At 43.5% G+C, this 13,410-nt stretch overlaps 1 protein-coding gene across 1 annotated transcript; it reads right to left on the bottom strand.

Moving 5' to 3' along the window:
- Positions 1-1,653: 1,653 nt before the first annotated feature.
- Positions 1,654-12,543, bottom strand: ccdc97 (coiled-coil domain containing 97). Its single transcript, XM_084329806.1, has 7 exons — positions 11,918-12,543; positions 10,749-10,913; positions 10,050-10,209; positions 9,828-9,916; positions 6,838-7,006; positions 5,957-6,080; positions 1,654-2,293 (listed from the first exon to the last, which is right to left on the bottom strand). The coding sequence occupies exons 1-7, from the start codon at positions 12,119-12,121 to the stop codon at positions 1,849-1,851; spliced, it is 1,356 nt and encodes a 451-aa protein (XP_084185932.1). The 5' UTR covers positions 12,122-12,543; the 3' UTR covers positions 1,654-1,848.
- Positions 12,544-13,410: the final 867 nt, after the last annotated feature.

Here is a 13,410-nt window from a genome sequence, read left to right on the forward strand (position 1 = left end):
TTTCTCAGCTCGCTTCTATAGCGTGCATAAGTACCAGGCCATGTGAGCGGATCGGAGCGTGAGCGGCGCGGGGAGCGGAGCGGGCGGTTTTGACGTGAGCAAGGAGTGGGTTTTAAAATGGGTCGGCGCGACGTCCGGAGCGAGAGTTCTCCTCCGCTCCAATCCACTCCGGGACGCTCACACAGTGGTTTAACACTGATGTAATAATATACATGTAGTACAATGCCAAAGCAACAGATGGCGATGTACAAACATGAAGGCCATTTTCAACCAATGAGAATTGAGAAGGGTGAACCTGTGATATCCTGTTCAGGCTTCACTCCTCCTCCTTCACTCACTCCTGTTAGAAAAGTATCGACGCCATTGTTGTTGTCGTTAGCTTACATGCTAACGTTAATGGCAGCGACCATAGCATTGTGGCTTGGCTAACTATCATCGCTTAATAGAGCTAGTGAATGGATAAACAACGTTATTTAACATTGCAGAATGGGTACAATTACAATGCTGCTCAATACAAACAATTGTTAAGGGGCCCAGGGGGTGTAGACTGTTGTAGTTTGAGCTAATTTACACCATGCTCCAAAAAAAAAATAAAAAAAAGCCGAGCGATCTGGCGCGGGGAGCACTCGATTCAAGGTGAGCGGTGAGGGAGCGGAGAGCGACTTGGGGGCGGGGTCAACATGAGCGATTAGCGGAGCGGACCAAGCTTTAAAGAGCGAAGAGCGGATTTCTCGGCCGCGCCGATCCGCTCACGTGGCCTGATAAGTACACATATACTATCGATAATCTAGCGTTTATTTGAAAACGATTCATAAATAGGCAGACAAATGAAAACGTGTCTAGTGTATTCGAGAATATTCCAATAAATGCCGTTTATGAGGGAATCTTTCTATTTTCCGGAAATTTTCGAGAGAACGATAGCTTTCCGAAATGCTATAAAAAGGATATGAACCGATTAAAAAACAATCCGTTTCGACAATGTTGACTGCAAACAAGTCATTGATAAGCGACGGGCAGATTAGACACATAGCCATAATTTAAAACATAGATTATGCGTTTTTAACGCTAACATTGAAGTGGGTGGCGGCATTCAAGGGGGTAAAAAGGAAAACACGGCCGGCATTGAAAGTGTTAAGCGAGGGAACATTTATGCGCATGTGTGGGAGCGCGCGTGCACGTGGCGTCATTAGCGTGCATGCAACGCTAATGAACGCAACACTGCTCATACAGTATGTACATCCTCTGGCCGCACAGTGCAATACTCCAATTCAGCCATTGGGTGGGTGGCGCTGCTGAGCGGCCGTCAGAGCGCCGCCGGCTCTGCGGCTCTGCAGCTCCATGCTTCTCGTCTGCCAGACCCCATAGAACTCTTTGGCGGTCACTAGGGGGCAGCAAAGGTGCACAGTTTCATGTTAGTTGGGACAACTGCTGGGATCAATATAAATCAGTACGCTTGAGGGAACATAAGGGATCTTAGTTATAACATAACCAGGGAGAATGCAAGGGACCGAAGGAAGACAGCTCCAAAAATCGGATAATCTTGAGTAACAATGTCATGCTTTGTGGAATAGTGTGATTAACTGTGGACCAAAAAATATAAATTGCAAGTAATTGCTTCCCGTCAAACACACGAGGGTAATGCAAGTCGAGTAGTTGAGTAAACATTTTTACCACAGAAGATTAATACTCAATACAAATTACAAAGGCAAACAGTCTTATTAACAGCCACGCCCATGTTTAGGCTACAAGGTGGGAAAGAAAGCATGTCCTTACTTTGTCTATACATTCCTTTGTATTTACAGTTCAACAACAAGTGTGTACACACTACACAACATGGTCGACTCTACTCTATTCCATCATCGTATCCTCCTCCATCTGGCTTGTATCCTCCTGCTCGTGCACATCCTCCTTCTCCTTCTCCTGCTTCTGCTTCTCCTCCTCCATCTGGCTTGTATCCTCCTGCTCGTGCACATCCTCCTGCTTCTCCTGCTCCTCCTTCTCCTCCTCCATCTGGCTTGTATCCTCCTGCTCGTGCACATCCTCCTTCTCCTCCTTCTGCTTCTCCTCCATCTGGCTTGTATCCTCCTGCTCGTGCACATCCTCCTTCTGCTTCTCCTGCTCCTCCTTCTCCTCCTCCATCTGGCTTGTATCCTCCTGCTCGTGCACATCCTCCTCCTCCTCCTGCTCCTCCTCCTCTTCCTCCTCCTCATCGTTGTCATCATCAAAGTACTTTTCCTCAGCGTCTCTGTTCACTATGTCCAAATTATCATAATCTGGGTTTTCGTCCACCTCACTGCAACATATACACAAACAGAGAAATCAACGCACACACAAATGACAAATTAAGACTTGTATGTAGGCAGTAAAAGGTATTGACAGAGAAAACGATACACCCAGCAGGACCAATTGTAAAAAATAAATGAAATACAAATTAAATATGCAAATATATACATTAGGGAGGGGGTGATCATTTGCTTGAATAGTAGGTTCAGGTTGGTCTAAGAATTTCAATCTGGGGGGATATGTGTAAAGAAAGATGAGCACCCCCCTGCCTTCTTCTCTTGGTCCTCCAAATCACGACTGTTATTGAAAGTAACAGTTGTGATTGGAGGATCAAGAATAAGAGGGTGGAGTTTGAGATTGGCGTGCCCTTTCGGATAGACAACAGACAGGACGGTGTTCAGTTTATGAGAGACTGATATCTGATATTTAACAAGAGGCCAATATCGTCCAGATGTATAATTGTGTGTGAATGAATGAAAACTTTATTTAACAGATTGCAGAATGGGTACAATACAGTACGGCTCAATACACACAATTGTTAAGGGGATGCAGACCAGAGAAAGACGTTTGTCTTGTTTACATCAGGGTGCCCCATTTTCAATTCATAGTGAAATTTATGACATACACAACATATATGACATCATGACATTTATGGCATAGGGACATACATGACATACAGGTATATAGTACTGTTACATTTGTGACATATACGATATGCAAATATACAGTACTGTTACCCATAGATCCTGACAGAGAGTAGATACATATGATGGGGAGGGGACTGTACATTAGGAGGGGGTGGGTGGGTGGGAGAGAAATATACATACGGTGGGGAGAGAATATATACATACAGTGGGGAGGAGACTGTCTATTAGGAGGGGGTGGGGGGGGTTTAGACATTTCCGGTGGCCAGTTTCGAATTGCAGCCTCCCGTAGGTGCTCTTTAAGAGCGGTTTCGAATGTGGGTAGGGATTCACATTCCTTTACAGCTTTGGGTAGGGCGTTCCACATTGATGTGGCATAATTGCGAAACGTGTTCAGTCCCTTGTTTGAGCCGAATCTGGGTTTGACATGATTTGTTGAGCTCCCTCTGGTGTTGTGGTCGTGGTATTCACTGACCTTTGGGAAGTATTTTGATATGTACATGGGTACCATAGTCGTATAGTGTATCTTGTAGACCAGGCCCATTGCAAGTTGCTGTACTCTTGTCATCTACTCTAAGCCATCCTAGGTAGTCAAAGTGGGCAGGGGTGAGGTGGGTTCTAGGGGTAAGGTCAAGTAGTAGTCTGACAAGTTTGTTTTGTGATGTTTGTAATCTTGTTTTTAGCGCCTTTGAGGTGCTTTGGTATCATGAGGTGCAAGCATAGTCGTAGTACCCTTGAATGAGTGCTCCTGCCACGGTCTTCAGGGTATTCTTGTTTACCAGAGAGGAGATCCGGTACAAGAATCTAGTTCGTTGGTTGACTTTTTTTATTACTTTGGATGCCATTTTGTCACAGGAAAGATTTGCCTCTAGGATGGAACCTAGGTATGTAATTTCATCTTTCCTTGTGACAATATTGTCACCCACTGTAACTGAGAAGCCGTCGGTCTTGCTGAATTTGTTATTTGATCCGAAGAGAATGGACTCTGTTTTACCCAGGTGTAACGATAGTTTGTTATCAGCGAGCCAGGTGCAGATTCTGCCGAGTTTTGAGCTGAGGGTTTTTTCAACCTGTAACTTGTTCTTGTCAGAGACCAGCAGGGCTGAGTCGTCCGCGAACAAGAACAAGTTCCAAAAGATTTACACCTGAAAGGGTTAAACACCAAGCCATATCATTCAGCATGAACTACATAAAAAAAACACTACAGAATAAAAAGTAAACTATTGGAAACCAATTGTTTTTAGCGATCAGAATGGAGTGATGACAGTGTCGAAGGCCTTTTGTAGGTCCAGCATGACCATGCCACAGTATTTGCCCGCGTCCACCTCTTGTTTGATGTGGTCGTTCAAATAGAGAAGGCATGTGTCAGTGGAGTGGTATGTTCTGAAGCCAGATTGGAATTCGTAGATTAGATTTTTTTCCGCAAGGTACTTTTCGACCTGTTCATAGACTATTTTCTCCATGACTTTCGAGATGGAGGTAAGAATAGAAACAGGGCGGTAGTTGCCTGGGTCTAATTTGCTGCCCTTTTTGTGCAGAGGGGTCACTCTCACAATTTTGAAGTCCTTGGGGACGTGTCCCTGTTTTATGGAGAGGTTTATTATGTGTGTGATGACTGGGGTGATGGCGGCTGCTGAGTCTCTGAGGAATTTGGAGGGGATGTTGTCATGGCCAGTGGCCTTGTTAGGTTGAAGGGCGCTCAGTTTTTTGAGAACCTCATCTGTTGTTACCATTTCCAGTTTGAAGTCGTCTTTGCGGACCCCTAGGTTTTTGTAGTATGCTACTATGTGTTCTACCCCATAATGCCCTGAGTAGGAGGGTAGTTTGTTTACCAGTGTTGTGGCTATGTTTGTGAAGAAAATGTTTAAGTAATTGGCTACATCCAGCTGGTCTGTGATGAGCGTGTTGTCCGTCTTTATGTTTATGTTTGAGAATCTGGTTTTAAGTTTTTTACTGCAGCCTAGTTGATTATTGAGTAATTTCCAAAGTTCACGTAGTTTGTTTTTTTGCGGTTTTGATCATGGTGTTTACGTCATTTCTTAGTCTGTTTCTTTGAATTTTCTGTTCAACCATGTGGGCTTGGAGTTCACTGTTTGAGCTTTTGGAAAGCTTTTGTCTGACTTTTATGAAGTTCAGAGCATTTTTTGTCTCTGGTTTTCATAGCGGTCAGTATTTCAGTGTGCATCCATGGCTCAGCGTGATTTTTAACCCTGGTGGTTCTTAGGGGTATTAGGGGTGTTAAGTATTGTTGTGAATTTGGTTTTGAATCCAAGCCATGTTTCTTCAACCTGTGTACCACTGAGTTCATCTGACCAGTCCATGCTCTCCAGTTCTTGGTTAAAGGCCTCTCTAGAGTAGGTTTTGAGGTCCCTAGATGTGACTGTTTTGTGACAGCCGGCCTTTTGTTTTAGCTTTTTGCGGGTACAGAAAATCATATAATGATCACTTAACCTGCATGCTATCACCCCTTTATTAGAGATCATGGACTTGTCAGAGGTCAAAATGAGGTCAATGGTGGTTTGTGTTGAATCACATACCCTTGTGGTTTGGGTGATTAGCTGGCTGAAACCGTGCAAATCACAAAACCTACTGAAGGCCTTGAAGACGGGTGCTGCTTTACGTAGCATATCCGTGTTCCAGTCCCCAATAAGAATCTTTTCTACACCCTCCACCCCAGCTAAACACCCATCAAGTGTGTCATAGAAGCCACTCTGTTCTGGCGGTCTATAGATTGTGCCTACTAGTACTGATTTCGCCCTTTCGAATACGATTTCAATCCAAACAGTTTCAATTTTGTCATGGTTAAGGTCAGTACGGTTGATGAATAGATAGATGTATAGTGTGTAGTGTGTAGATAGTGTGTCGTGTGTAGATAGTGTGTAGTGTGTAGATAGTGTGTCGTGTGTAGATAGTGTGTCGTGTGTAGAGTGTGTAGATACATAGTGTGTAGATAGTGTGTCACTGTCGTGTGTAGATAGTGTGTAGTGTGTAGATAGTGTGAGATGATGGCCAGTGGTCGTGTGGCTGACCTGTAGTTGAAGTCCTTGTCTTTGCCCTCCAGGAAGCGCTGGTGCATCTGACTGTTGAACTCCTCCCTGAGCTGAGCCTTGTCCTGTGGGGTTGGTTGCCACTCATCGTCCTTAACACCACTATCTGGGAATACAGAGAGAGACACATGCCCATTGTTACAGATACGGCGATAGAGGGTGGTGGGGAGGGGGAGAGGGAGAGAGAGAGAGATGGTAAGTTTTTTCCTGGGTTGGGCTCCCGTACTGACTCCCTGATCCCACCATCTGTACAAAAAGATTTATAAAAAAAAATGCTGTGTTATGAATTGTGAGAGGGTTGGAGGATGAGAGAGATGTGAGATTATGACAGAGATAGATATATGTTAAGAAGAGATATGACATGATGAGAGAGATGAGACGATGAGATGAGATGGGACGATGAAAGATGAGATATAAAATGAGATAAGATGAGAGATGAGATATAAGATGAGAGATGAGATGTGAGATATGACATGAGAGATGAAACACTGAGATGAGATATGAGATGGGAGAGAAATGAGATGATGCGAGATGAGTTATGAGATGATGGGAGATAAATGAGATGAGAGATATGAGATGAGATATGAGATGATGAGATATGAGATGAGAGAGAAATTAGATGAGAGAAATGAGATGATAAAAGGAAAATGAGATGAGAGATATGAGATGATGAGAGAGAAATTGTGAGGTGAGGAAGTTATCTGCCTCCCTTATCTGGGTCCACAAATAAAATACAAAACACCCTCAATCATTATCTACTGCACATGTATGTAATGTGTTTTCTGAATCCTGTTGTTTTAATCCTGGATTTGCAGAACTTCTCCATGGGGACTCCACTTCTCTAAAACTGGCTATTTTCTTACCTTCATCCTCATCCTCCTCCTGCGCACACTCCTCTCTCTCATGCTCATCTTGCAGTCGGTTCTGTATCAGCCGCTCCTGGTAGGAGTCGAGGAGGAGGTGGGCCAGCCCTCCTGCTCCTGTGCATTCTTCTGCACCTCCCTGCATGGCCGCCTGGGAACGCTCCAGTACCTATGATTATGATTATTATTATTATTATTATTATTATTATTATTATTATTATTATTATTATTATTATTATTATTATTATTATTATTATTATTATTATTATCTTGTTTACCTCATTTGCACCCTACCCCAAGTTTTGTACCTCTGCATTCTACCTCACTGTTATTCATTTTACTCTGTATTGTATATATATTGACTTTACCTACTTTTTACTTCACTTTTTATTTTATTTATTTCTTTACTTACTTTCTCTTTACTGTATGCAGCACACTCTCAGGGGCTCATAAGAAACAAGCATTTCATTATAAAGTATTCTGTATTTTGTTCTGACAAATAAAAACAAACTTGAACTTCTTCTACATTTCTGTCCTAGTTATTGCTGCGTGGTGCTTTAGACAACAATTCAAGTTTTCCCAGTTAAGTTCCATCTTATGGTATACATTTGTAAATAACTTAAAAGGGTTGTTTAAGTTAATAACTGGGACAGCAGTGGCTCAGATGTTAGAAACTGGAAATCTCAAAGTTCCCTGTTTGATTCCGGCTCCGACCAACTTCATGTCCAAGTGTCCTTGAGCCAGACACTCAACCCCCAGCTGCTCCAGACTAGCTGGTAGGCGCCTTCTTGCATGGCTGCCTTTGCCATCAGTGTGTGTATGTGCGAGTGAATGGGTGAATGTGAGGCATATGTTGTCAAGTGCTTTGGGTGGTCAGAAGACTCCTTAACTCATTGACTGCCGGAATTATTACTCTAGCACTGCCACACTTTAAAAGATAGGAGTCCATCACCTTGTTTGTAGAGCTATAACTATATTCTATATTATAGCTATGGATAGTTTGGATACAATACTATGGCCCATTTGACATCACCTATCTATCGTTCAATATGTGAAAAATAATGAATTTTTCCATCCATACTGTGTTATACTGTGGTGAATATAAGTATGGTTTTAGAGCGGTCTAGGGTAATTCCCGAAATGCTGAGTTATAGCCGTATACGTCAATTCCACTATAGACGTTGCAGTTTCTTGCCTGTACACGCTATTATTCCGAAATCAAATCTATATCATAGGTATTATGTTCCATCATGAATGCATGAAAGGGGGGGGGGGGGGGGGGGTTGTTTCTGATTATTTGATTGTCAGTAACGGCATTCGTATTGAACACTAAAAAAGCTTATCAGCCCAATCGGTATAAAAGCATTGCAGGATCAAGCTAAAATTGACATCAGATCGTCCTTACCTGTGATCGGGAGTATTCAAAAAATAATATTCCAGTTGTTTGATCGCCATCTGGTACATCCAATGTCCATTTGGTCCACGGCATAATCCACCACAACATATGGGTCGGGGATATTTGACGCGCTTCAATGGAACCGGGAGAACCGCTCGCCTCGCCCGACAAGGAAAAGTTAAACCGGAGACATTTGGCCATTCCACAGGCCAAGATACAAGGTTACAAAGGGTGCTCGATACCGCCGTCTAGATGGATGCGGCCGGTATTGCACTTTGGCGACCTCAGACTTATTCCCTATGTGTTAACACCAAGGTGCCTGGATGAATAATGAATAAAAATATCTAATAAAACGATTGGCGCCCAATAACGAGTAAACTCGTTGTTGGCGGGGAATGAGTTCAAATGTGCTACATATTTATCTTTTAAAATGTACACTCTGTAATGCTGTCAAACAGCGACCTCTAGGCAAAAGAGACCCACTTGATACTACACTTTGTTTACTTTTTTGTTTTTGGTCTGTTTGGGGTTTAGTAAATTAGACCACTCTTGGTAATAGAAACCCATCCCCTACCCTCACTCAACTGGGAGGGACAGTGTGTATGTGTAACTACTGTAGGAAGTGTATGAGGAAAGACTTTTCAATTTCCTTGTGTAAATTGACAGTAAAATATCTAGTACTACATCTTAGGGCTAGGCACCTGCAAATAACGTTTAGATAAAACAGTCACAAATCCACTGAGAAAAGGCACAGATTAAAAGATGGGTCTTGGGCAGTGGTGCGTTGCTCATGGGACGGGGTTGCACGCCGCGCAACCAGCTTTTGTGAGCAGAAGCGCGTGCACGCAAGAACGAGCTGCACTCGACTCGTCGCGTGTACCTGGCTACCCCCATAAGCATAACAATAGCGCATGGAATGCAACCCATTTCATGGCAATCACATTCACAGGTTTGGTGTGAACGGTGCACTGCCTGAGTCAGACCATCGTTCACACCAAACCCGAGGGGAGGGGGGAGGGAGCTCTGTGTCTATTCTATCGTATCCAACCATCCACTACACTACACCGTAAAATACTTATGCACAAAAGTCATTCCATGCAGCACTGCAGAATGTGAAAGGGGATTCAGCACCATGAATCAAATGATCGCCCCAACCCGCTCACGGTTGGTTAATGGTTTCACTGGTAGCATCTTTGATGTTCATTAAAATAAATGGGCCACCTCGAAGGTTCTAGGATCCAACAACATACGTGACAACTTAAACTAGAAAAGTAAATACAAACTAAATTAACAATGTAACTACAATTACATTTAAAACATTGTTTGTTTTCCCACCATATCTGTTGACAATATAATTTCTTTATATATTGAAGGCTACATCTTGTGCGCACGCGAGGGAACATTTATGCGCATGCGCACATGCGTGCGCGTGCACGTGATGTCAATAAAACGTAGTGCAACCAGCTTTGAAATCACCAATGCAACCCTGGTCTTGGGATTTGAGGAATCCATTAAATTCAAATGGAACGATTGGATACAGATTTTTCAAATATCTTTTCCTGGCCCTACAACGTCTCATCTCGTTTAATCCCACCTCCTCGTCGCTCAAGTACTGGCCGACGTACTGCTCATACAGCAGGGGCTCCCTCACACGCATCTGCTCTTCACTGAAGTACTGACCGTCTGGGGGGGGGGGGGGGGGGAGAGAAAGAAAGAGAGAGAGAGATACTTTAGGGGTCAAAGCACTTCCAATCGTTATATATTATTGTTATTGTGGATTATTGTTGACCCATAAAAATTAACAGTAGAACAGTACCCTTCTGCAGGGCCCTGAGGGCAGCATAGCGCTGGTTGCGGACCCGGGTTCTGTCTGCGTGGCCGGTAGCCCGTTTCTGTATCACTCTGCAGTAGTGCTGGCTCCGCGGGTCGGAGCGCAGGTGGGAGAATGACGCCAGGTGCTGAGGCTTCAGGTGGGCCTGGGGATGGGGGGAGGGGTAAGACTGTTGTGTTCGTTCATAGATAAATAATTAACTATTACTAATTATAGTCTAATCTAATCCAATAGTTTACTTTTTATTCTGTAGTGTTTTTTTTATGTAGTTCATGCTGAATGATATGGCTTGGTGTTTAACCCTTTCAGGTGTAAATCTTTTGGAATGTTAATGTTTTTCCCGGAATACTACGATTCTGGGTTGCGGCTCTGTCTCTATCCATCCTAATTTACATTACACAAATAAAATACTAAATAGTAGCCTGTAACCAACTCAGCCCTATACCTGGTAGTGGTATCTGGTACCAGTGGCTTACTCCTGTACCTGGTATCTCACTAGGAAGACCAGTGGCTTGCTCCTATACCTGGTATCTCTCTAAGAAGACCATTGGCTTGCTCCTGTACCTTGCATCTCACTAGGAAGACCAGTGGCTTTCTCCTATACCTGGTATCTTTCTACGAAGACCAGTGGCTTGTTCCTGTACCTGGTATCTCATTAGGAAGACCAGTGGCATGCTCCTGTACCTGGTATCTCTCTAGGAAGACCAGTGGCTTGCTCCTGTACTGCAGTAGCAGCTCTCCTCTGCGTTGCTCCAGGGTCAACTCAGCCTCTCCCATCTGCTGGCTCTTTACCAGGCTACCGCTCTGGGCCACCGCCTCCACCATGGCACTCACATAGCTGGACACAGGCTAGGGATGGCATGGGTGATACAAAAAACATAGGTAACAACAGGGTGAAAGGAGACATAGAAGTGGAGTAGTGAGTCAAGTTAGCGTCCCTGAGCCTCTGTTCTGTTCTGGGGACCCCCAGAGGTTCTTGGGGGTGGTTCGAGGAGGTCCCCAACAAAAAGAGGAATGGTTTACTATCACTATAATTCCATGTGTTATATGTTAGCATAATAACAGAATGTACTGTATAAGCAATGTGGTCAAAAATATTATAATTTCTGTTTAAATACATTCTCTGTACAGCTTTGACTAGTTAATAGTTAACTAGTATACAGCTCAGACACTAGGGCGACAGTCTTAACAGTGTTCTTAAAACAACGACCAAGGCCCAGGACAGCTTCATTTAGATATGACATGTCCATGTAAATCACATCTTGTTATTTTTTGTTGTTGTCTTCATATCAGTCTTGTGTGAGACACGACAAACCCCCTAAACCCATCTTTGTTTTCATTTTCTCATTTTTATTTTCATTTGTCATTCCAAGCTGGTACTTAATTGTAAGTCTGACCAAAGCTCTTTCTCACTTTCTAGTCAGACGCTCGTGTGTACAGTACACTTGTCTCCGATTGTAAACTGAGGATACTTTTTCTGTGGCCACAGAAACAGAAATAAACTATGTTCTATTTTTATACAATTTGACTCATCTGAATTTCTACAGTTCACTGTCTGGCTCATTTGAAATATTCCACAACAGAAATAATGACTATTCTGGTCAGGTTTCGTTTCACTCTATCCACTGTTATCTCCCCACCTACAGTATAGTATAGACAAATTATGGAATTCTGGACTAAATAATATCTAACAACAAATATCTTCTCAGATGAGGCTCCGCTCCCTGGGACAAAAATCGAATGGAACAGGGGACCGTGGTCTAGTAATGCACATTCATGTTTAGTCTAGAGAACCCACTGAGATCAGATAAGATACATGGAGAGGGAGAGAGAGGGGAGATTTCCCATCTTACCTGGTCTTGTTGTTGATCTTTGTTCGTTGTATTATTAGCTCTGTTGGCGCTCAAATCTAACAGAGCTAGCGTTAGGTTTGTATAGCTGTTCTGCTCGCATCCTGGTGGTGACCGTGTCTCCTCCTCCGACTCCACTGGGGTTTTGGAGCTGTCACCACACAACACTAGTTGTGTTTTAGCAGGGGTCTCGAACTCACCCCACATGACTCGCTAACTGGCCAAAGAACGTAAATATATGTGACGATAGGTGCTTTAGAATCGTAACTAGCTAAATTAACTAGAGGTCACACCTGTAACATTAGTGAATTGGACACATTATGCTGCATTTGGCTACCTAAGATTATTATTGTGGCTATCGAAAAATAGGTTGCATTTAAAATGTGTCATACATCAACCAATTTTCAAAACGATGCAGCTCTAAACCGGGAGGCCATATTGGTCCGTCCTTGTTATTGGTCCCCTTGTTTGTTCTCCGGAGACATTAGTTCTGGCCGTGGTGAAGACAAAACGTTCCGTCGACATGACGACTTCTTCTTCTTCTTCGTGTACATTTCCGGCGGACTACGCATCTAGGCGTATTGCCCATAGATATATATATAAAACACTAGATAGCTGGCCCGCGCTGCCCATGCGCTGCCGGCCAATGGAGAGCGACGTCACTGAGCCGCCGCCATCTTGCGGAGGTCAGCCTTGAGTGAGTGAGCTGCACAGACAAAAATACTCATAACTCGCTGAAATATTGACGGATTTACAAACGGTTTGGTTTATTACAAGCATTATTAACGTGGCTATGATTCAAGCGGTTTGTAAAAAAAAAAAAGCATCTTAAAAAAAAATATTTTTTTATAAGTATGCAGTATCATAACTACATCTTTGATGTTTATAGCAAACCAACCCGTTTGTAAATCCGTCAATATTTCAGCGAGTTATGAGTATTTTTGTCTGTGCAGCTCACTCACTCTCCCTCAAGGCTGACCTCCGCAAGATGGCGGCGGCTCAGTGACGCTGGTGACTCCGCCTTAAGCTATCTAGTGTTCTATATATATCTATGGTATTGCCGCCCTCCACAGATGAGATCACTGTAGAAAAAAAATTATGGCGGGTCGCGACTACAAAAGCCGCACACCGCCACCTACTGCACACACCATTCCACAATAACCTTCTTCTTCACTGGTTATAGTGGCAGATTGCGACCACAAAAGCTGCATACCGCCACCTACTGTACAATCCATTCAACCCCATAACACACAAAACAACAAACCCATCCCTAAACTCCAATAGGGGGTATCTGCAGAGCCGCAGAGCCAGGCTGGACGGGTTGGAGGCGGGGCTTCGTGGTCTGGACAAGTATTAGTGGTCTGGACAAGTATTTGCACTACTGCGCACCATTTTCAACTTCACTTTCGTCTCGTTGATTGATTGATTGATTGAAAAGTTTATTAACAGATTGCAGAATGGGTACAGTACAGTACAGCTCAATACATACAATTGTT

The sequence above is a fragment of the Notolepis coatsorum genome (genome assembly GCF_963971535.1).
Source record: "Notolepis coatsorum genome assembly, chromosome: 14".
Lineage (NCBI taxonomy): Eukaryota > Metazoa > Chordata > Actinopteri > Aulopiformes > Paralepididae > Notolepis > Notolepis coatsorum.

Excerpts from the sequence above, each read along its gene's own strand:
- ccdc97 (XM_084329806.1), bottom strand. The coding sequence starts at position 12,121 with ATGTGGGGTGAGTTCGAGACCCCTGCTAAAACACAACTAGTGTTGTGT. Across the intron at positions 7,007-9,827 it reads AGTACTTGAGCGACGAGGAG|GTACTGGAGCGTTCCCAGGC; the intron begins GTGGGATTAAAC and ends TCATAATCATAG. Across the intron at positions 6,081-6,837 it reads GGAGGAGGATGAGGATGAAG|ATAGTGGTGTTAAGGACGAT; the intron begins GTAAGAAAATAG and ends CTGTATTCCCAG.